Source organism: Carassius carassius, chromosome 28 (genome assembly GCF_963082965.1).
Source record: "Carassius carassius chromosome 28, fCarCar2.1, whole genome shotgun sequence".
NCBI lineage: Eukaryota > Metazoa > Chordata > Actinopteri > Cypriniformes > Cyprinidae > Carassius > Carassius carassius.
Window position 1 is genome coordinate 8820523 of NC_081782.1, and position 21890 is coordinate 8842412.

The following is a 21890-nucleotide window of genomic DNA, read 5'->3' on the forward strand; positions in this document are numbered from 1 at the left end:
ATGAGAGCGCGCTGCACGCTCGTTTTCTTGAGGGGTTGGATTTCGCCATTTCGGATGAACTCGCGGCCATAGAGCTCCCGCGGGAATTGGATAGGCTCATTAGTCTCGCGCTCCGCATTGAGGGTCGTCTCAGCCGGCGCCGCAAACAACGGCAAACACCCGCCCCGTGGCGCCACCTAGAGTCCTCTTCAGGCAGTTTAGCCAGCCGACAGCCCTTGGAGGAGGAGCCCATGCAGTTGGGTCGTCTACGGCTTACACCACGGCAGAAGCAGGAGCGTCTGTTGTCGGGGGCGTGTCTATACTGTGGCAAGGGAGGCCACTTCGCCCTTCAGTGCCCATTAAAGGGCCAGGGTCCACCAGTGAGGCGGAGCATCCAGGTGGGCACGGTTCTCAGCTCAAGCTCTCCTGCAACACGCACTCAGCTGCCGTTCCAACTCTCCTTCCAGAGTCATTCACACACTGGACTCGCCCTTGTGGACTCAGGGGCTGAGGGGAACTTCCTTGATGCTGCCTCTGCTCAACGTTGGAAGATCCCGCTTGTTCCTTTGGCTAGCCCCGTTTCAGCATGGTCATTAGCTGGCCGTCCCCTTACCACCATCACCCACGTCACTCCCAAGATAGACCTCCATATTGCTGGCAGTCATCATGAGCGGATTGAACTGTTTATTATTGATTCCCCTAAGGCTCCTTTAGTTCTGGGACACCCATGGTTGCACAAGCACAATCCCCACATTGATTGGGTCTATAATTCTGTTTTAGCCTGGAGTCAGTCTTGTCACGTGTCATGTTTGGGTGCTGCTTTTTGTCCTGTCTCTGTGTCTTGTGTTCCTCAGGAGGATCCCTCTGACCTGACTGGTGTTCCGGCGGAGTACCATGATCTTCGGGCGGTCTTCAGTAGGGCCCGGGCCACCTCGCTACCTCCGCATCGCCCCTACGACTGTGCCATTGATCTCCTCCCGGGCTCTTCTCCGCCTAAGGGTCGTTTATATTCCCTTTCAGGTCCAGAGAGAGAGGCCATGGACAAGTACATACGCGAGTCACTTCAGGCTGGGCTCATCCGCCATTCCTCCTCTCCCGCTGGTGCAGGGTTTTTCTTTGTTCAGAAGAAGGACGGCTCCCTGCACCCTTGTATTGATTACAGAGGTTTGAATGACATTACTATCAAGAACAGGTACCCCCTACCTTTAATGTCTTCTGCTTTTGAATTATTACAGGGAGCTCGGGTCTTCACCAAGTTAGACCTGCGCAATGCCTACCACTTGGTGCGCATTCGGGGGGGGGATGAGTGGAAGACGGCATTTAACACCCCTTCGGGACACTACGAGTACTTGGTTCTTCCGTTTGGTCTGACCAATGCTCCAGCCGTTTTCCAGGGACTCGTCAACAGCGTGTTGGGTGACATGATTAATCAATTTGTCTTTGTGTATTTGGATGATATTTTGATTTTTTCTTCTTCTCTCCAATTACACACCCAGCATGTCAGACGGGTTCTCCAGCGGTTACTAGAGAACCAGTTGTTTGTCAAGGCGGAGAAGTGGGAATTCAACGCTGAGTCTGTTACATTCCTTGGCCATATTATTTCTACGGAGGGGATCAAGCCTGATCCCGCTAAGATTGAAGCTGTTGCCCAGTGGCCGATCCCTGACTCCCGGAAGGCTCTGCAGCGTTTCCTGGGTTTTGCCAACTTCTACCGGCGTTACATCCGGAATTTGGTCAGATCGCTGCACCGCTGACAGCCTTAACCTCCACTAAGGTGTCTTTCAGGTGGAACCGGGAAGCGCAGGTAGCCTTTGACATTTTAAAGTCCCGTTTTGTCTGACGTTGGGGTTGGCGCAGTTCTATCTCAGCGTTCCCTCCATGATGGGAAGGTTCATCCTTGTGCATTCTTCTCTCATCGTCTCGGCCCTGCAGAACGTAACTATGACATCGGCAACAGAGAGCTGCTGGCGGTACGATTGGCCTTGGGTGAGTGGCGTCATTGGTTGGAGGGGTCAGCGCAGCCCTTCTTGGTCTGGACGGATCACAAGAACCTGGAATACATCCGTTCGGCCAAGAGGCTGAGCTCGCGTCAGGCCCGCTGGGCGCTCTTCTTTGCCAGATTCAATTTCACCCTCTCGTACCGGCCGGGATCAAAGAACACCAAGCCTGATGCCCTCTCTCGCCTGTTCGGTGCTCCGGGAGGGGAGTTTGCGGCCGAGGCCATCCTTCCTGAGGGGGTGGTGGTCGGGGCTCTTTCGTGGGGTATCGAGCAGCGAGTTGAGGAGGCCGGTCGAGGGGTGCAGGTGCCGGGAGAGTGTCCGGCGGGCAGGTTGCTGGTGCCGGCTGCGCTGCGCTCTGAGGTCCTTGAGTGGGGTCACTCATCCAGGTTAGTCTGCCATCCAGGTATTCGGAGAACGTTGTCTGCCATCCGACAGCGTTTTTGGTGGCCTACTATGGCCGCAGATGTTAGACAGTTTGTGTTGGCCTGCCCCACATGTGCCCAAAGTAAGCCTGTCAATCGCTCTCCTGATGGTCTACTGCATCCTCTCCCTATCCCTTCCCGTCCTTGGTCACACATTGCCCTTGATTTCGTCTCTGGGTTTCCTCCGTCGAAGGGAAACACTGTAGTTCTCACGGTGGTGGATCGCTTTTCCAAAGCGGTTCATTTTATTCCCCTGCCCAAGCTACCCTCCGCCCGGGAGACCGCCCAACTGGTGGTGGATCACGTCTTCCGTCTCCACGGGTTACCGGTGGATGTGGTTTCTGATAGGGGTCCCCAGTTCGTCTCCCGGTTCTGGAGGGAATTTTGTAGACAGATTGGGGCCTCTGCTAGTCTGTCATCTGGTTTTCATCCTCAGACCAATGGGCAGTGTGAGCGGGCCAACCAGGATCTAGGAAGAATGCTCCGCTGTCTAGCATCCAACAATCCGAGTTCCTGGTGTCAGCAGCTCTCCTGGGCAGAATACGCCCATAACACCCTTCCTACGGCCGCGTCAGGTATGTCCCCTTTTGAGTGTGCTGTTGGTTATAATCCACCTCTGTTCCCATCACAGGAACCCGACGCAGCGGTTCCATCCGCCCTGGCTTTCGTCCAGCGCTGCCGTCGCACCTGGGAGAGAGTCAGGAGGATTTTGGTCCAAGCCTCTGACAGAACCAAGGCTGCAGCTGATCGTCGCTGGTCCTCTCCTCCTACCTATGTGTGTGGTCAACGGGTTTGGCTCTCTACCAAGGATCTGCCTCTCCGGGCGCCTTCTCGTAAGCTGGCACCCAGATTCATTGGGCCTTTCCGCATCACCAAGGTGGTTAGTCCGGTGGCGATCAGGCTCAAGCTCCCTCCTACTCTTGGTCGGGTTCACCCGGTGTTTCATGTTTCCAGGGTCAAGCCTGTGTTCTCTTCCCCCCTTAATCCTGCTTGCAGTCGCCCCACCCCCCCACCCCCTCGTCTTGTGGATGGATCTCCTACCTATACGGTTAAGAGATTACTCGATGAGCGGCACCGCGGCAGGGGGTTTCAGTATCTTGTGGACTGGGAGGGGTATGGTCCAGAGGAGAGGTGTTGGGTGCCGTCCCGGGACATTCTGGACCGCTCGTTGATTGGGGACTTCCGGCGGCATCGAGGTAGGCCCCTTCCTAGAGCGCCAGGTGACGCTCCTGGGAGGGGGGGTACTGTCGGGTCTCGGGGCTAATCACCTGTCTTTTTGGTGTGTGTGGGTGTGTGTGTGTGTGTGTTGGGATGGTTTGACAGCTCACCACGTCTGCCTGTTTGTGTTTTCCCCGCCTCCCTTGTTCCCCGTTGTTAACCATAATTGCTCGCCACCTGTTCTCTATGTCCTTCTAATTTTTTCCCCTTTATTATTCCCTGTGTTTCTCTGTCTATTGTCAGACTGTTGTTATTCGTTCCAATAGCTCCGATCATCTAGCAGCTCTTTGTACTCACCCTGTCGTGTCTTGTCCTCAGGCTCCAGTGTGTTTGGCTTATTTCTCTGCTCTAGTTCTTACAAGCCCAGAGCTCCTAGTAGCTTCAGCTGTTCATCCTGTCACTGCGAGTGAAACCTGTGAAATGTGACTCATCTGCTGTTCATCCTGTCACTGCGAGTGAAACCTGTGAAACGTGACTCATCTGCTGTTCATCCTGTCACTGCGAGTGAAACCTGTGAAACGTGACTCATCTGCTGTTCATCCTGTCACTGCGAGTGAAACCTGTGGAACGTGACTCTTTCTTCTCTGTCTCCGCTTTGTGAATAAAGCCTTGAGTTTACCCGCACCTGAATCCAGCCTGCTTTCTCCTGACAATCTACCATCTGATCTGGATACGTACTGGATCCGGGTGACTGCAGTGACCCTCTGATCTGGATACAGACTGGATCTGGTGGCTACGGTGACCTCGGAATAAGAGAGAAACAGACTAATATTAGCGTAGATGCCATTCTTCTAATGATGTAGCAAGTACATCGGGTGTTATGGGAAGTGTTCCTGGTTCCGGTTTACCTAATTAATGCAGCCTAAAAATCCTTTAACGGATTTTAGGAAATAGGAAAAATAGGAAAAGGATCTGCCGCCCGCAGTTGATTTTGATATTCTAGGTATTATCAAATTGCCTGAGTTTTGAGAATGTAGCGGACGTAGAGGTTTATGATGTAAAAGGAGCTCATTCAAATACTGAGGTGCTAAACCATTCAGGGCTTTATAAGTAATAAGCAATATTTTAAAATCTAAACAATGTTTGATGGGGAGCCAGTGCAGTGTTGAAAGGACCGGGCTAATATGGTCATACTTCCTCGTTCTAGTAAGAACTCTTGCTGCTGCATTTTGGACTAGCTGTAGTTTGTTTACTAAGCTTGCAGAACAAACACCCAATAAAGCATTACAATAATCTAACCTTGAGGTCATAAATGCATGGAGTAACATTCCTGCATTTGACATTGAGATCATAGGCCGTAATTTCGATTTTTGAGATGGAAAAATGCAGTTTTACAAATGCTAGAAACGTGGCTTTCTAAGGAAAGATTGCGATCAATTAGCACACCTATGTTCCTAACTGATGACGAAGAATTGACAGAGCAGCCATCAAGTCTTAGACAGTGTTCTAGGCGAAGAAATATAAAGCTGAGTATCATCAGCATAACAGTGAAAGCTAACACCATGTTTCCTGATGATATCTCCCAAGGGTAACATATAAAGCGTGAAGAGTAGCGGTCCTAGTACTGAGCCTTGAGGTACTCCATACTGCACTTCTGATCGATATGATACCTCTTCATTCACATACGAGTGGATGGCGGTCATATAAGTATGATTTAAACCATGCTAATGCACTTCCATTAATGCCAAAAAAGTGTTCAAGTCTATGCAAAAGAATGTTGTGGTCAATTGTGTCAAATGCAGCACTAAGATCCAATAGAACTATTAGAGAGATACAGCCACGATCAGATGAAAAGAGCAGGATATTTGTAAATCTAAGGAGAGCAGTCTCAGTACTATGATGCTGGAAATCCTCACATATACCATTTTACATCAATTCCATGTGACAGTATTAAATCCAGAGTATGATTTCGACAATGAGTAGGTCCTGAAACCTGGTGTCTAACCACAATAGAGTTCAATATGTCTATAAATGCTGATCCCAATGCGTCTTTTTTATTATCAACATGAATATTAAAATCACCTGCTATTAAAACTTTATCTGCAGCCAGAAAAAAACTCAGATGTAAAATCAGCAAACTCTTTAATAAAGTCTGTATGCAACATCAAAAGTCTTTGTTGGGAAATAATATTTTTGTTCACAGTTGTTATAGGTTTAGGGTTAATTTTCACTATTTGTTAGTGTCCTTTTGTTTATTTCATGACGAAAAAAAAAGGTTTCTTTCATTCTCTCACCATGCCTATTTACTGTAATATAATATAAATGCAAATCTGATGACTGTTAGATGAGGCTATAGAATCATGTTCATTCAGTGAAAATATACAAATCCTCAGATCTGGTAAATATCCCACAATTTATATATATATCCCACAATATTTTTGCTAGTTTATACAGACATGAAAAGCCTAGTACAAAGTAACAAGTCCATTATACACAGATAATACAGCGTTTTTAAAATAATTTAATACCTCCACAACAATTACAAAGAAATTACACCCAAATATCATGTAATAAAATCATTTTTTTTAATTCTCTTATGAGACAGTTGTTTAGTAAATGTTAATTCACTTTTTTTTTACATGATTAATATAGGTTTAACGAGAATGAAACATACAGGTAAACCTGTGTCAATTTCCATCCAAAATACAACATCAAGAAACTTTTTTTTTTACATTCCAAAATTATTATTTTCTGTTTTTAACAGCAAATGTATTTTTTCCTGGGCTAACTTTGTACTTTTTTAAAACCAAGAGTAATGCTATTCTAATATCTTTAGTTTTCATTCCATATATGACTGGATTGACAGTCGGAAGGACTGTGTAAATCATTAAACCACAAATCCTCTGTGCATTGGAAGAGATGCTGGGGATCCGATATGATAATGGAACAACAGTTGAAACTATTTCAAAGAGGGAAAAAGTAGCAATCTGGGCTATACATGTATTTAGAGCCTTAACTTTTGAATCAGCATGTGTTTGTTTTATACATGTGATGAGAATCTGTGTATAAGAGAATAGCTGGATTAAGATACTGCTAATCTGTATAAATGCTGTTATAAATAAACCATAAATGTTGTTCACAGTCAAATCCCCTCCACATGAAAGCAAAAGCAAAGATGCATTGTCACAGTACACGTTGGTAATGAAAGACTTGCATTTTACCATTCTAGACTGAAGTGAAAACAACACTAGTATTAAGACGAAGTCAAGACCCCATGCCAGAGCTATGATTCCACATATTTTGCAAGGAGTCATGATAGAATTATATCTGAGCGGCTTGCATATGGCTATGTACCGGTCTACTGACATGGCTGCCAGTAGAAAAGGTATTGAACATGCATACATATGTAGTAAAAAAGCCTGAAGAACACACGTAGGGTAATACACATCATTTGTTTCTGTTAAAATGTCCACAAGCACCCTGGGCAGACCGACTGTGATTCCAATTAAATCGTTTAGAGGAAGGCTGAACAGGATGTAGAACATCGGCTTGTGAAGGCTTCTCTGAGTGATTATCAGTCCAAGAATGATTCCATTACAGACCAGAGAGAACACGTAGATCAGAGCTCCAGCCATGAACACAGGATATATTGCTTTAGGATGGATATCAAATTTTGCAATTTTAAGATTAAATGTGAAAGTGGGATTTGAAAGGTTTCCAGCCATTAAAAACCTTGATGGAAAAAAAACTAATATATTTTCAACATAGATAATTTTTGCATAGTGGTCATGTTACAAGGTTTGTAAATCTGACTGCCTACATTAAGTCACAATAAGTCTTACCTTAGTTCACTAACTATTGTAAGTTTACCTGAATACACTAGCTATGCACCTGTCACGTACGTTGATACAAGGAACAAGGAGAGATCCAAGTGCAGGTATGAGTTTTATTTAAAGGGCAAATCCAAAGGGGTAAACAGTCCAGGCAGGGTCAAAACCAGAAAATCCCATAACACAAACACAAAACAAGAACACACGGAAAGAGCAGACTATGAACTGTATCTCACATAAAACAAGGACTCCGTGACAAAGACTCAGACAGACCAGGTATAAATACACAAAAGGATAATGGGGAAACAGGAGACAGGTGGGGAACAATCAATTAACTAAACAAGGAGGAAGGTGACCAAATAAGGAGACAGGAAGTGATAATATGATAAACACCGTGGGAACTGAGGACACCTAGTGGAAACCCAGGGAACACAACCCAGACACTGTGACAGTACCCCCCCTCTACGGAGCGGCTCCCAGACGCTCCAAGACAGACACAAAACAGAGACCAGGAGGGAGGCGGCCTCGGGAACGGCCTCGGGCACCGCCTCGGGAACGTCCTCCTGGACGGCTGCGGCCCGCTCGGGAACGTCCACCTGGACGGCAGCGGTCCGCTCGGGAACGTTCTCCGGGCTTTGAGGAACGGTAGGCGCCTGTCTCCTCCTCCTCCGCCCTCTATGATGGCGAGTCGGTGGCACCTTGTCTGGAGACTCAGGCGTTGAGTCGGCCATCTTGTGCTGTGGCGCTGGGCTGGCGGCCATCTTGTGCTGTGGCGCTGGGCTGGCGGCCATCTTGTGCTGTGGCGCTGGGCTGGCGGCCATCTTGTGCTGTGGCGCTGGGCTGACGGCCATCTTGTGCTGTGGCGCTGGGCTGGCGGCCATCTTGTGCTGTGGCGCTGGGCTGGCGGCCATCTTGTGCTGTGGCGCTGGGCTGGCGGCCATCTTGTGCTGTGGCTCTGGGCTGGCGGCCATCTTGTGCTGTGGCGCTGGGCTGGCGGCCATTTTGTGCTGTGGCTCTTGCTCAGCAGCCATGACGTGAACCATCTTGGGAACATCTAAGATCCTTGATAGCATCTCGAAGTAATCGAGAAGGGTGTCAGTGGCCATCCTGGGCGTTGGTGCTGAGCTGGCAGCCATCTTGCACTGTGGGGTGAGGCTGGCTTCCATCTTGCCTCGTGGTGCGGGGTTGGTGGTCATGCACCGCAGCAGCGCTGGGTTGGCGGCCATCTTGTGCTGTGGTGCTGGACCTGCGGCCATCATGGGCAGTGTCGCTGGCTTCTTTCTTCTGCTTTTCTTCTGAAAGTATGTTTTGTCTTCTCTTTTAAAAGTCAGACAGAGGGAATTGGATGAGGCTCTTATAAACATGGTGGTGAAGGATCTGCAGCCCTTCACCATCGTGGACGATGAGGGATTCAGGGCATTTGTGAACAAGCTTGATCCAAGCTATGTCCTCCCATCCCGGAAGGTGCTTAAAATAATGGTCAGCGAAAAGTACAACAAAGCCAAGGAGAAGACAATGGAGGACCTACAAAAGGCCGAATTTGTTAGCCTTACAGCTGACATGTGGTCCTCCATTAATATGGATGGATATCTTGGTGTGACTTGCCATTACATAACACCAGAGGCAAAAATGGCAACTGTTGTACTGGGTGTAAGGAGGTTTTACCAAACCCACACAGCCCAGCATCTCATGGAGTCTAAAGCCTTGCTAATGGCTGAGTGGGGAATAACCTCCAAAGTTCAGTGCATTGTGACTGACAATGCATCTAACATGATCCTAAGTGCCCAGCTACTCCACCTTCGCCATGTCCCATGTTTTGCTCATACTTTAAATTTGATTGTGAAAAGGCACTAGATCAAACCCCAGTCATCAATGAAATACGCCAGAAGGCCAGAAAGATAGTGGGGTTGTTCAGATCCAGCTGCAAAGCAAAGGACAAGCTTGTGGAGATGCAGAGCTTGATGGGAAGACCAACTCTGAAACTGATACAGGAGGTTGACACGAGATGGAACAGCACATTTGACATGCTACAGCGCTTGTATGACCAACGTGAACCAGTGGCTGCTGCACTTTCCTACTTAAACAATGATACTGCTCCCCTGACAAGTATTGATTATGACATTATTGAACAATCATTGTCAATACTGCAACCATTCAAACTCGCAACAACAGAGATGTCAGAGGAAAAGAGAGTGTCTGCTTCAAAGCTTATACCACTGTACAGGATGTTGCAGCACAAGCTTGCACAGAAAAAAGGAAATGCAACGCAGGAATCAACTGTTCAATTAGGTAGGCCACAATGACCATACTACCCATGTGATTGGCCATAACTGTCATATTATTGTCATTATTATAAATATGTGTTTCTCCTGTTTTGGCTCATAGGCTCACATCTGCAAGAAGGTCTGCACTCCAGATGTGGAGGTTATGAGAGTTTTAGAGCCTTGGCACTGGCTACACTGCTGGACCCAAGGTTCAAAAATGTGGCATTTGGAAATGCTGCCAAAGCCCAGGAAGCTGAAAAGCATATCACACTGGAGTGTGCTTCACTGATGCGTTCAAACACAAATCCTGGTGAGCAGTTTCAGTCTGTGTTATGTTATGTAATCTGAATTATGTAATATAATATATCCTTCATATATGCCGTCAGTTTAGGATTTGTTACTAATTGCTGTTTTCATTTTTATTCAGACCCAGAAATGTCAACATCACACCCATCATCATCATCATCACCATCAACATCAACACCAGTAGAAACACAGGACAGTTTATGGGAACTTTTTGATACTCGCATCCATCAAACCAAGATGATACACAATGCTACAGCTGATGCCACAGTGGAAGTGAAAAAATACATCAACGATGCGTATTTGCTCAGAACTCATGATCCACTAACTTACTGGAAAGAGAGAGCAGTAATCTTTCCTCATTTGTATGTCCTTGCAAAAAAATATCTTTGTATGCCAGCAACAAGTGTCCCTTGTGAGAGGATTTTTTCAAAGGCTGGAGAAATTATCTGTAAAAAAAGAAGTAAGCTAAGTCCTTCCACAGCAGATAAATTAATATTTTTGAATAAAAATCTCTAAAAAAGTGAGACATTGTGGCTTGATTTCTTTTATTAATATTCATTTTTCATGACCAAAATAACATTATGCACAGTGAGGAGCCTATAGGTTACAAGCTTCACATATTAGAACATTATAATAATAAAAAAACAACACATTTTTTTAATGGCTCGTCAAGGTTGTTTCAGATCAACACCTGCAAGTGACCACTAGGTGTCACCGTTGAGACGGGTGTCGGATTGATTCGAAGCCTCGAAACAATATGGCACATTTGGTTCAACTGTTTCATTGGTTCACGAGGCCTCGATTTTGCCATCACTAACGAGGAGAGATCCAAGTGCAGGTATGAGTTTTATTTAAATGGCAAATCCAAAGGGGTAAACAGTCCAGGCAGGGTCAAAACCAGAAAATCCAATAACACAAAACAAGAACACACGGAAAGAGCAGACTATGAACTGTATCTCACATACAACAAGGACTCCGTGACAAAGACTCAGACAGACCAGGTATAAATACACAAAAGGATAATGGGGAAACAGGAGACAGGTGGGGAACAATCAATTAACTAAACAAGGAGGAAGGTGACCAAATAAGGAGACAGGAAGTGATAATATGATAAACACCGTGGGAACTGAGGACACCTAGTGGAAACCCAGGGAACACAACCCAGACACTGTGACAGCACCACTATAGGCTATGGTACATCATCACCTTTTATGCAGAATAAAAAGTTGTGTGACTTGTAATCATGGTTTAGTTTGTGGTCCTTTGACACCAGATGATGTAATGTTTGTGTCTAAAATAGACCTGAGATTTAAGACATGAGATTTTGACATTTTAACACTGAATCTGTCATTTTAGAATATTGGAGCCTATATGAAAATGCTCTTTAAAAATCCTTTAACAGTCATGAAACACATTTTTTTAGATCATTTATGAGAACAGATGTGTTTCACATTATTGAAAACAATGACAGATCACACATTATTTTAAACACTAAAGGCTGGAATAAACTATATATAATTTTTACCCAGATTTCTGGAGTCAATTCTAGTTGCTAAATGTCTGCAGATTTTGGGCAATATGAGTTGATGTCTCAAGTCGGTCAGGCTCATCACTCAGCCAATCACAGCGCACTTCCTCACCTGAGTATTAATCATCAGCACCTGTTCACAATTCATAAACTCACCACCACATATAAGCACACACCTCAGTCTCCTTTGCCTGATCTTGTAGCTTCACAGTGGAACCCTCCCTGTTACAAGTTACCTGCATTGACTCCTCTAACTTCCCTCTCTATCTACCTCTTTGTCAGCATGAAACTCCTGTGTGCCTCCAGTGATTCCTCTTCCAAGTCCTCCTCTCCTACGTATCTCCCAAGGTTTGTGCAACAATTCATCCATCCTGGTCACCCCACTGTCTGTAAGGAGAAAACCAGTATCAATTCCAGCCATTGATCTCTTCCTGCTTGCATATATACCTGTTTTAATAAACTTATTTCATTAACCTTCTGTTCCTGAGTCTGTGTGTTACAGTTGAACAGTATTTTCACACAGTATTGGCCCACAACCCACATAGCAAACAGACTTGGCCCACATGTGGCCTCAAGCTGACACTGCTGGCCTAATGTCGGCAATGGCATGTACCCTTTCAGCCAGAGCTGGGCCATGTGTGGCAATGATGGCACGGCGGGGATCCGGCAAACAACATGAGGGCCGATTGTTGATGGGAGGATTGTGGCCCAGATCAGTAAGGTGATATGTGGCCCAAATCAGGCTAAGATCTGGCAGCATATTATGTGACCCATGATAAACAAGATAAATAACATTGCATGATAATGGTTAAATGATCAGAGACATTTTAATGAAGTGTAGTATTGTTAAAATTAAGTCTTTGAAATAGCAAGTCAAAACAGAATGAAACATCATTTCAAAATTAAGCAAATCAGTCAAGTGCATTAAACTGCACTTAATAATTTTATTTAATTTTATATTATTATTCTTGGTACAAATAATCTTAGAATCCTTACATGAAAAAAAAGAGAGAGAGAGAGATCATTTAACCATTATCATGTAATATTTATTTGGTTTACCATGGGGCACATAATGGGGCACATAATTTTTATTAGTATGCTGTCATGCACAAGCATTAAATAAAATGATCATGAAAGTATTTTATTTTTATTTAAATCCTCTGTGTGATGTTTTGTGTGAGGAACAGATCCAAATTCAAACTGCATTCATCAGCGATATGTATCTCCTTCCTCTGTAGCTATAGTAACAATTTAAAAATGTGCCGTTAAGAAGTTTTACAAGTTTTACAGCAGCGATTTCAAAAGCTCATTGGCTCTTGCCGGTTTCTTCATAAATTGCGACATGCCGTATTTAAGGTGATACGTTTTTTGAATGCGAAACGCACACCTTGACGGAGTGGATCGGGATAGTATTTTCAGCATTTAACAATTTAAATTATTCCCTGCTCCTCACGATTCTGTTATAGTCTGCCTGAGAGGACTGCAACTGAAATGCATCATCATTTGGATTACAGTGGTACCGATCTTTGAAACATCTGCAATAACTTATTATGATTAAGTTACATGTGTCTATCTGTTACGTTACTCTTATAGACAGTATACTTTATACACTCACTCTTTACTGGTTGATTTGTTCCAATGGAATACGTTTTTTTTTTCATGATGTGTGTGTTTTAAGTCTGATTTTCTCTTCAGTTTAATGTACTTTTATTGGCATAGTTTGTATGTACATTCCCAGACAGCAAGCAGCGTCGTCCCAGATCTGGCCCACATGTGGTTTGCATGGATTTCACGCAGACCAGATATGGGCCGGATTTGGGCCAACACTATGTTGCTGTCTGGTTTACCAAAATACATAAAATAAATAATTGCGATTATAGTAATATACAAGGCAATAATATGAAATATTAAGATTCTGTATTCCCAGACAGCAGTATAATATTGGCTCAGATCTGGCCCACATCTGGCCTGTGTGAAATCGATACGGGCCAGATGTGGGCTGGATCTGGGCTGAAACTGCTTGCTGTCTGGGTTGGGTCTGGGCTATATAAAGCTCAGGTGTGGCACAGACTGGGGGATTCTGGTTTACTTAAGGCTGAGAATTGATACCAATAATAAAACCTCTTTTGGCCCAGTTCAGGGCCAGTTAAGGGTGATAAACTGGCTGAGATTCGGGCCGGATATGGCCCATGTGTGGCCCTAGTCTTTAATCCAGCTCTGGGCCACTTCAGGGCCATCATTCTTTGCGGTACTTGGGCTGAGAGAAAAGTCATTGTGTGGCCTGGATCTGGGCCAGAAGACATTTGCTATGTGGGAAGTTGCTGGGGTACATTTTTTACAAATAGCCAAAAATACATTGTATGGGTCAAAATAGATTTTTCTTTTAATGCCGAAAATCATTAGGATTGTCATGATCCATTTCCTGCTCACCATCAGAGGTTCCCACACACACCACTCAGACATTCACCCTGGACTCCATTTCCCAAGATCCTCTCTGATTACACACTCGCCTGTTTCCAATAACCCAGACCCTATAAAGTTTGCACTCACTCACATACAGGTGCTCAGTATTGTTTAGCCTTGTATTCTGTTTCCTTTTCTTTTTGTTCTGACCATAGCCTGTTTATCTCGCCTCTGATCTTTTGCTGCTTGCATTTATCAATTGCCTGTATTGGATTATTCTCTTGCTTTGCCCTCTGGATACTGTTTGCTGGTGTATGACCTTTGCCTGTCTGACTAGTCTCATCCTGTGTGTTGCACCTAGATTTTTGAGGTCAGTTCTTTGGTATCCCAGTATGGTTTCCAGTGTGAGAGATGCACAGCTGGTGTCCCTTAACAAACTCACCTTAGCCCTGCAGTTTTTGAATTGATTCCCCCTGTCTGCAGCGCTTCCCATAATGGGAATCCCTTTATGTTGTGTCTGGGTCGCAAACACCACCGCAGAGTATCCAGAGGTGGCGGCTTATGCTGCCAAACCTCACAAAAGGGGGATGTCTGCTTCAGCTCCCTGCAAAGTGGTGGTGCTCAGCAATACACTCCCAGTCCGTGAATCATCGCCTTGCTCTGAACTGGCCATTGTCCTGACCTGACCCAACCGAGGAGGCTACCTCAGAACTTTCAGATTTGTCTGTCACACCCAAGGTTGTGGGCTTTGAATTCTTGAGTTTTTCTGCGCCTATGGAGGCAACCTGTGAATCCTCGTTCTGCCCTGTCACGGCTATGGAGGCCGTCTGTGAACTTCCTGTCTATCCTGTCACAGCTATGGAAGCCGCCTGTGAACTCTCGTCCTGTCACTGCTATGGGGGCCGTCTGTGAACTCTCGTCCTGTCACGGCTATGGAGGCCGTTTGGGAACTTTCTTCCCACCTTATCACGGCCACGAGGCTGCCATTTACCTGTTTGTTCTTTGTTTCAGTCCTACCTGATCAGACTCTCTCTACTGAGCCATTGACACCACTGCGGTGGTCCTCTGCTCTGCCCTGGGGGCTTCTGCCCCATCTGCTCTGCTGTGGTGGTCCTCTGCTCCACCCTGATGGGCTTCTGTCCTGTCTGCTCTGCTGTGTTGGTCCTCTGCTCCACCCTGGTGGGCTTCAGTCCCGTCTGCTAGGCTGTGGTGGTCCACTGCTCCGCCCTTGTGGGTTTCTGTCTCATCTGTTTGCTGTTGTACGACCTTTTGCCTGTCTGACTATGCACTTTGTTTGAATAAAAGCTGCAATTGGATCCGGCCTTGCCTACAAGACCCTGATTGTAACAAGGATATTAAGTAAAGATAATGTTACATAAAGATATTTTGTAAGTTACCTACTGTAAATATCAACTTTATTTTTTATTAATAATATGCATTGCTATGGACAAATGTAAAGGTGATTTTTCTCAAAGAGTTTTTTTTTGTTTGTTTTTTTTGTACCCTAAAATTTCTGATATACAAATAGTTGTATCTCATCCAAATATTGTCCTTCTAACAAACCATACATCAATGGAAAGTGTATTTATTGTTTCGGATGATGTACAAATCTTAAATCAAAGATTTACCCTTATGACTGATTTTGTGGTCCAGGGTCACAAATGTTATAAAAAAAAAGATTTTGTAGGTCTGTTGTGTTTGCACACTGCAGAAAACAGCATGCCTTTCTCTTACACTAAAAAAGCCCTGTAGCATTGAGTATACATGTTTAATAAAAGACATTATGCATATATGCCTTGAGATTAATTGCAGTTACATTAACATTTGACATTTGTGCATACAGTATACAGATATCATACCTAAAAGTGATCAATATTTATTGTACATTTAGGCACAAAGCATGAAACGGCACCCTTTCTTCCAACAATTAATAAGAATCCACTAAAAGGTTAAATAATAGCAATTTCTATATAATTGTCACGCTGCCTGGTCTCTGTTTCCCTGGGTGTCCACTAGTTGGCTCACTTCCCCTTAGGCACCTCACCGTAGGCACTACAATTCCCACTAGCCTTGTCCCTTCATCACAGTAATTGCACTCCTGTTAATTGCACCAGGTGCCTTCACTTATTAGTCATTAGCCTCCCTATATTAACCAGTCTTTTCCTTTTTTCTGGATGGAGTACTTTTCTTACGTTTCCTTCCGTTACCCAGTATTCTCGTCTTCTGAGTTCCTCGTATTCCAAGTTCCCGTTCCTGTTCCCTTTCCTGTTCCTCCTTTGTTTTGTTTGTATTGTTTCTGGTTTTGACCCTGGCTTGTTTGGATTAAGATTTGGATCTCTCTCTCCCTGTGTTTCACTGGGTCTCGATCGTCACAATCAGAGCCGGCCAAGCCACTAAGCGACCCTTGCAAATTGCAAAGGGCCCCGTAGCCAGCAGAGAGCCCCCTAGAGTCACTCTAAAAATAATTGTTTCTGCAAGTATTCTCGTAAACACAGTCGGTTATGTTTTAAGTGAACGTCTACAGTGGCCTGCTGCTCAGAGAAATTCGCTGTACCGGATAAATCTGTCTCTCTCTCTCTCTCTCTGTAAAATAGACAACGTTAAAGGGGGTGTGTTTCAAGATACGCAGTGGAGTAGACCAAACTAAACAGGGAGGGAGGGCAAAACACTCATGCAAACAAAACATATCGGCCACGGCCGCGCTATCGACTCACTCCTCCAGATGGCCAGACCGCCCCTGAGCGCAACTGCCCGAGCGCTTTGGAAAGAAAGTGTGTGTGTGTGTGTGAACTCACTGGGCGCATTGACACCATAGACAGTAAAAGAAATGGACACAGCGACCCCATTGGATTCAATGGAGACAAGTGAAGTCGTTATCTCTTTATTCCTGGGACAACTTTGCCATCGGAAAGGGTGTGTCTGCCACGGGCTGTCCACATGCGCTCCAGACTGACCACACATCGTGACATGTTACATTTCTTAAATAAAAATTGAAAAAAGAAATTATCGCGGCCGAAAAAATTATCAAGCTCATTTTTTTTATAGTGCGATTTATTGATTTATCGAATATCACGACAGGCCTACTATTTACATCATTAAATTAAAGTTTACGGAAACTCGTTTTTCCTCGTCAATCATTCTCCGTTCATAAACATTATTCAAAAAGGGCGCGTCTCGTGCACGGTAAAACTCTCTCCAATATATCATATATTTACATTATAATGCTTGATCTGTAGATAAAAGGCTGTGGATTTGAATAAAATTACTTTATTTTGTGTATTTGTATTTTATGTTTGTTGCTGTTTTTAAACGACTCGCTACCGTCTGCCTGTTAGATCACACACATCACAAGGACTATGAATCGGCATCAAACCCACAATAACTGGAATTTAAAACTGTGACCAAACAAATGATCAATAAACTGTTGGACAGATATACATTAGGATTTGTGCGCTCGACATTTCGTCGCTTTGTGCCGTGAACTTTTAAATGCCCACTTGAGCAGCGCAGCGCTGCACACTGTGACTCCATGTTGCTTTGAGCACATCATTCTGCACAAATATGGATTTTAATAGTTCTATTGAAATATTACCTAATTCTTATTATTGTTACTATTAATCTTGTTTGTGGTGTTTTAGATGTTATTGTTAATTTTGTTTATTTGAAAAATTCAAACATTTAAATGTTCTATTTATTATTATATATATTATTTTATTTAAATGTTATTCTATTTGCTCGATTTCATTTAAATTATATATAGGCTTTTGTTTGTGCCTATTAAACTCTGGTGTCAATTAAAAATGTTTCTTTGAAGGTCAGTGAAAATCACTTTATCAGTCTTCTTATTCAGCAAGTTCATCAGTGTGTGTTCGTTGAACTGCACTGCCATTCAGCTCAGTGGTATCATAATTTTCCTTTTAGACATCAAACATGGAACTCAACTCAAGAACTCAAGGTCTTTTATTGTCATTCTGTACATGTTGCCACATAAGAACAAAATACTTACTCAGGACCAGCAGCGTAAAAAAGATAATTAACATACAGCATACATAGAATAATTTAAACATAATTTAATAGACTAAAATTTTTTAAAATAACATAGTAGATATAATATGTACAGTATAGTTATAAGGTAGTCACTTCTTTTCTTTAGGCCTTACTTAAAACGGTCAAAGGGGCCTCCAACCGAATTTTGCTTAGGGCCCCCAAAGGTCTAGGGCCGGCTCTGGACACAATGATAAAACATATCTAAGCACAGTCACTTTTGGACTGTTTTAGACGAAGTCAAAATCTTACCTTTGTTTTTTATTCTCTTCAGTTGGTTTCTTCAGTTTAGTGGAAACAAAAGATGCTTGTACAGCAACATCAAAAGTCTTTGTTGGGAAATACTATTTTTGTTCACAGTTGTTAGGTTTAGGGTTCATTTTCACTATTTGTTAATGTCATTCTGTTTATTTCATGACAAAAATATAACCGTAATATAACTGCAAATCTTTTGACTATTAGATGAGGCTATAGAATCAGAAGCACTTTGTTCATTCAGTGAAAATATACAAATCCTCAGATCTGGTAAATATCCCACAATTATTAATTTCCTTTATTTTTTGCTCATTTATATAGACATGAAAAGCCTAGTACAAAGTAACAAGTCCATTATACACAGATAATACAGCGTTTTTAAAATAATTTAATACCTTCACAACAATTACAAAGAAATTACACCCACATCTCATGTAATAAAATCATTTTTTTAAACTCTGTTATGATACAGTTGTTTAGTAAATGTTCATTCACTTTTTTTTTACATGATTAATATAGGTTTAACGAGAAGGTAAACCTGTGTCAATTTCCATCCAGAATACAACATCAAGAAACTTTTTTTTACATTCCATAATTATTATTTTCTGTTTTTAACAGCAAATTTATTTTTTTCTGGGCTAACTTTGTACTTTTTTAAAACCAAGAGTAATGCTATTCTAATATCTTTAGTTTTCATTCCATATATGACTGGATTGACAGTCGGAAGGACTGTGTAAATCATTAAACCACAAATCCTCTGTGCATTGGAAGAGATGCTGGGGATCCGATATGATAATGTAGCAACAGTTGAAACTATTTCAAAGAGGGAAAAAGTAGCAATCTGGGCTATACATGTATTTAGAGCCTTAACTTTTGAATCAGCATGTGTTTGTTTTATACATGTTATGAGAATCTGTGTATAAGAGAATAGCTGGATTAAGATACTGCTAATCTGTATAAATGCTGTTATAAATAAACCATAAACGTTGTTCACAGTCAAATCCCCTCCACATGAAAGCAAAAGCAAAGATGCATTGTCACAGTACACGTTGGTAATGAAAGACTTGCATTTTACCATTCTAGACTGAAGTGAAAACAACACTAGTATTAAGACGAAGTCAAGACCCCATGCCAGAGCTATGATTCCACATATTTTGCAAGGAGTCATGATAGAATTATATCTGAGCGGCTTGCATATTGCTATGTACCGGTCTACTGACATGGCTGCCAGTAGAAAAGGTATTGAACATGCATACATATGTAGTAAAAAAGCCTGAAGAACACACGTAGGGTAATACACATCATTTGTTTCTGTTAAAATGTCCACAAGCACCCTGGGCAGACCGACTGTGATTCCAATTAAATCGGTTAGAGGAAGGCTGAACAGGATGTAGAACATCGGCTTGTGAAGGCTTCTCTGAGTGATTATCAGTCCAAGAATGATTCCATTACAGACCAGAGAGAACACGTAGATCAGAGCTCCAGCCATGAACACAGGATATATTGCTTTAGGATGGATATCAAGTTTTGCAATTTTAAGATTAAATGTGAAAGTGGGATTTGAAAGGTTTCCAGCCATTAAAAACCTTGATGGAAAACAAAACGAATATATTTTCACTAAAATAATTAATAAATAAATAATTTTACATAGTGGTCATGTAACAAGGTTTGTAAATCTGACTGCCTACTTTAAGTCACAATATGTCTTACCTTAGTTCACTAACTGTATGACCTGAATACACTAGCTAGTCGTGGGACTTATAATCATGGTTTAGTTTGTGGTCCTTTGACACCAGATGATGTAATGTTTGTGTCTAAAATAGACCTGAGATTTAAGACATGAGAATCTGCCATTTTAGAATATTGGAGCCTATATGAAAATACTCTTTAAAAATCCTTTAACAGTCATGAAACACATTTTTTAGATCATTTTTGAGAACAGATGTGTTTCACATTATTGAAAACAATGAAAGATCACACATTATTTTAAACACTAAAGGCTGGAATACACTACATAATTTTACCCAGATTTTTGGAGTCAATTCTAATTCTTAATGTCTGCAGATTTTGGGCAATATGAGTTGAAGAGTACTTCACATACTGCATAATGTAAGATGAGCATAGATTTTATTATTTATTTATTTTTTTCAGACTTTGATTCCACCCAGTCGTTGGAGATCAAACATATTGGATATTCTGAGCAAATTTTTGAGCAAATTTTTGAGCACATTGAGATGAGATGCATGTTTGTACTGAAGTTTGTGTTCAGAACAACTTAAAAGTCTATAGGAGTGTGATCAGTTATTTTTTTTCTCTGTGACTGTTTACAAAATGTGTACAGTGTGTTTTAAATATGTTCAGTCATGTTGCACATCCAATATTTAAGGTGGAAAGTGGTTGTTTTTTTACTTTCTTTCTTTCTTTCTTTCATTTTAGCCATTTCTTTTTTCCAGTTTAAAAAAACTAAAACTGAAACAGGCAACAATGAAAATCAAAAATTCAAAGATAAATAAAACAAAAACAAAAAGCTGCATTCTCCCTATAGGGTTATAGGGTTATAGGGTTAGCAAAGTTAATATGTGACCCTGGACATAAAAAACAGTCTTAAGTCGCTGGGGAATATTTTTAGCAATAGCCAAAAATACTTTGTCTGGGTCAAAATTATAGATTTTTCTTTTATGCCGAAAATCATTAGGATATTAAGTAAAGATCATGTTACATAAAGATATTCTGTAAATTACCTACTGTAAATATATCAAATCTTAATTTTTGATTAGTAATATGCATTGCTATTGACAACTTTAAAGGCAATTTTCTCAATATTTAGATTTTTTTGCACCCTAAGATTTCAAATAGTTGTATCTCATCCAAATATTGTCCTTCTAACAAACCATACATCAATGAAAAATTGTATTTATTTTTTCAGATGATGTACAAATCTCAGTCTTAAAAGATTTATCCTTATGGCTGATTTTGTGGTCAAGGGCCACAAATGTTATAAAAACCATTTGAGTGTGTAGTACTGTAGGTCTGTTGTATTTGCACACTGCAGAAAACAGCATGCCTTTCTCTTACAAAAAAGAAAACTGTAGCATAGAGTATACATGTTTAATAAAAGACATTATGCATATATGCCTTGAGATTAATTGCAATTACATTAACATTTGACATTTGTGCATACAGTATACAGATATCATACCTAAAAGTGATCAAGAATATATTATTGTACATTTAGGCCCAAAGCATGAAACGGCACCCTTTCTTCCAACAATTAACTAATGAGAATCCACTAAAAGGTTGAATAATAGCCATTTCTATATAATAAAACATATCTAAACACAGTATCTTTTGGACTGTTTTAGACTAAGATTGTCCCAGAGAAACCAGTGATGTAGGCCTACATATAAAAATAACAATAAGCATTATTCATTTTGTTTTAACATTTTGACCTAATCAAAACCCACTGGATTTAAAGCTTTAATATTATGTTTTACCATGCATGTTAACATATGCACTTTTCAGAAATGTGAAAATGTTATAGTAACTGTGCACACAAAACACATGCAAATATATCAACATATAAATACAGTGTACAGGAACATATCTTCAATGATATGTTTCATACCTTATGTCTCTGAGACTCTCCAAAAGAGTAATACATTGTTCATGGATATATCAGTGTGAAAATGAACTGTATGCTA

General features: G+C 42.1%; 2 protein-coding genes and 1 long non-coding RNA gene across 3 annotated transcripts in view; 1 reads left to right on the forward strand and 2 right to left on the reverse strand.

Annotated features, from left to right (window-relative positions):
• The window catches only part of LOC132108398 (uncharacterized), a 143169-nt gene that overhangs the window by 46435 nt on the left and 74844 nt on the right, over positions 1–21890 (forward strand). The gene's annotated exons all lie outside the window — the stretch shown is intronic.
• Positions 6304–7385, reverse strand: LOC132108395 (putative gustatory receptor clone PTE01). The gene has a single exon (XM_059515104.1). The coding sequence runs from the start codon at positions 7282–7284 to the stop codon at positions 6304–6306; it is 981 nt and encodes a 326-aa protein (XP_059371087.1). The 5' UTR covers positions 7285–7385.
• LOC132107547 (putative gustatory receptor clone PTE01) lies at positions 18104–19768 on the reverse strand. Its single transcript, XM_059513662.1, has 2 exons — positions 18806–19768; positions 18104–18115 (listed from the first exon to the last, which is right to left on the reverse strand). The coding sequence occupies exons 1-2, from the start codon at positions 19766–19768 to the stop codon at positions 18104–18106; spliced, it is 975 nt and encodes a 324-aa protein (XP_059369645.1).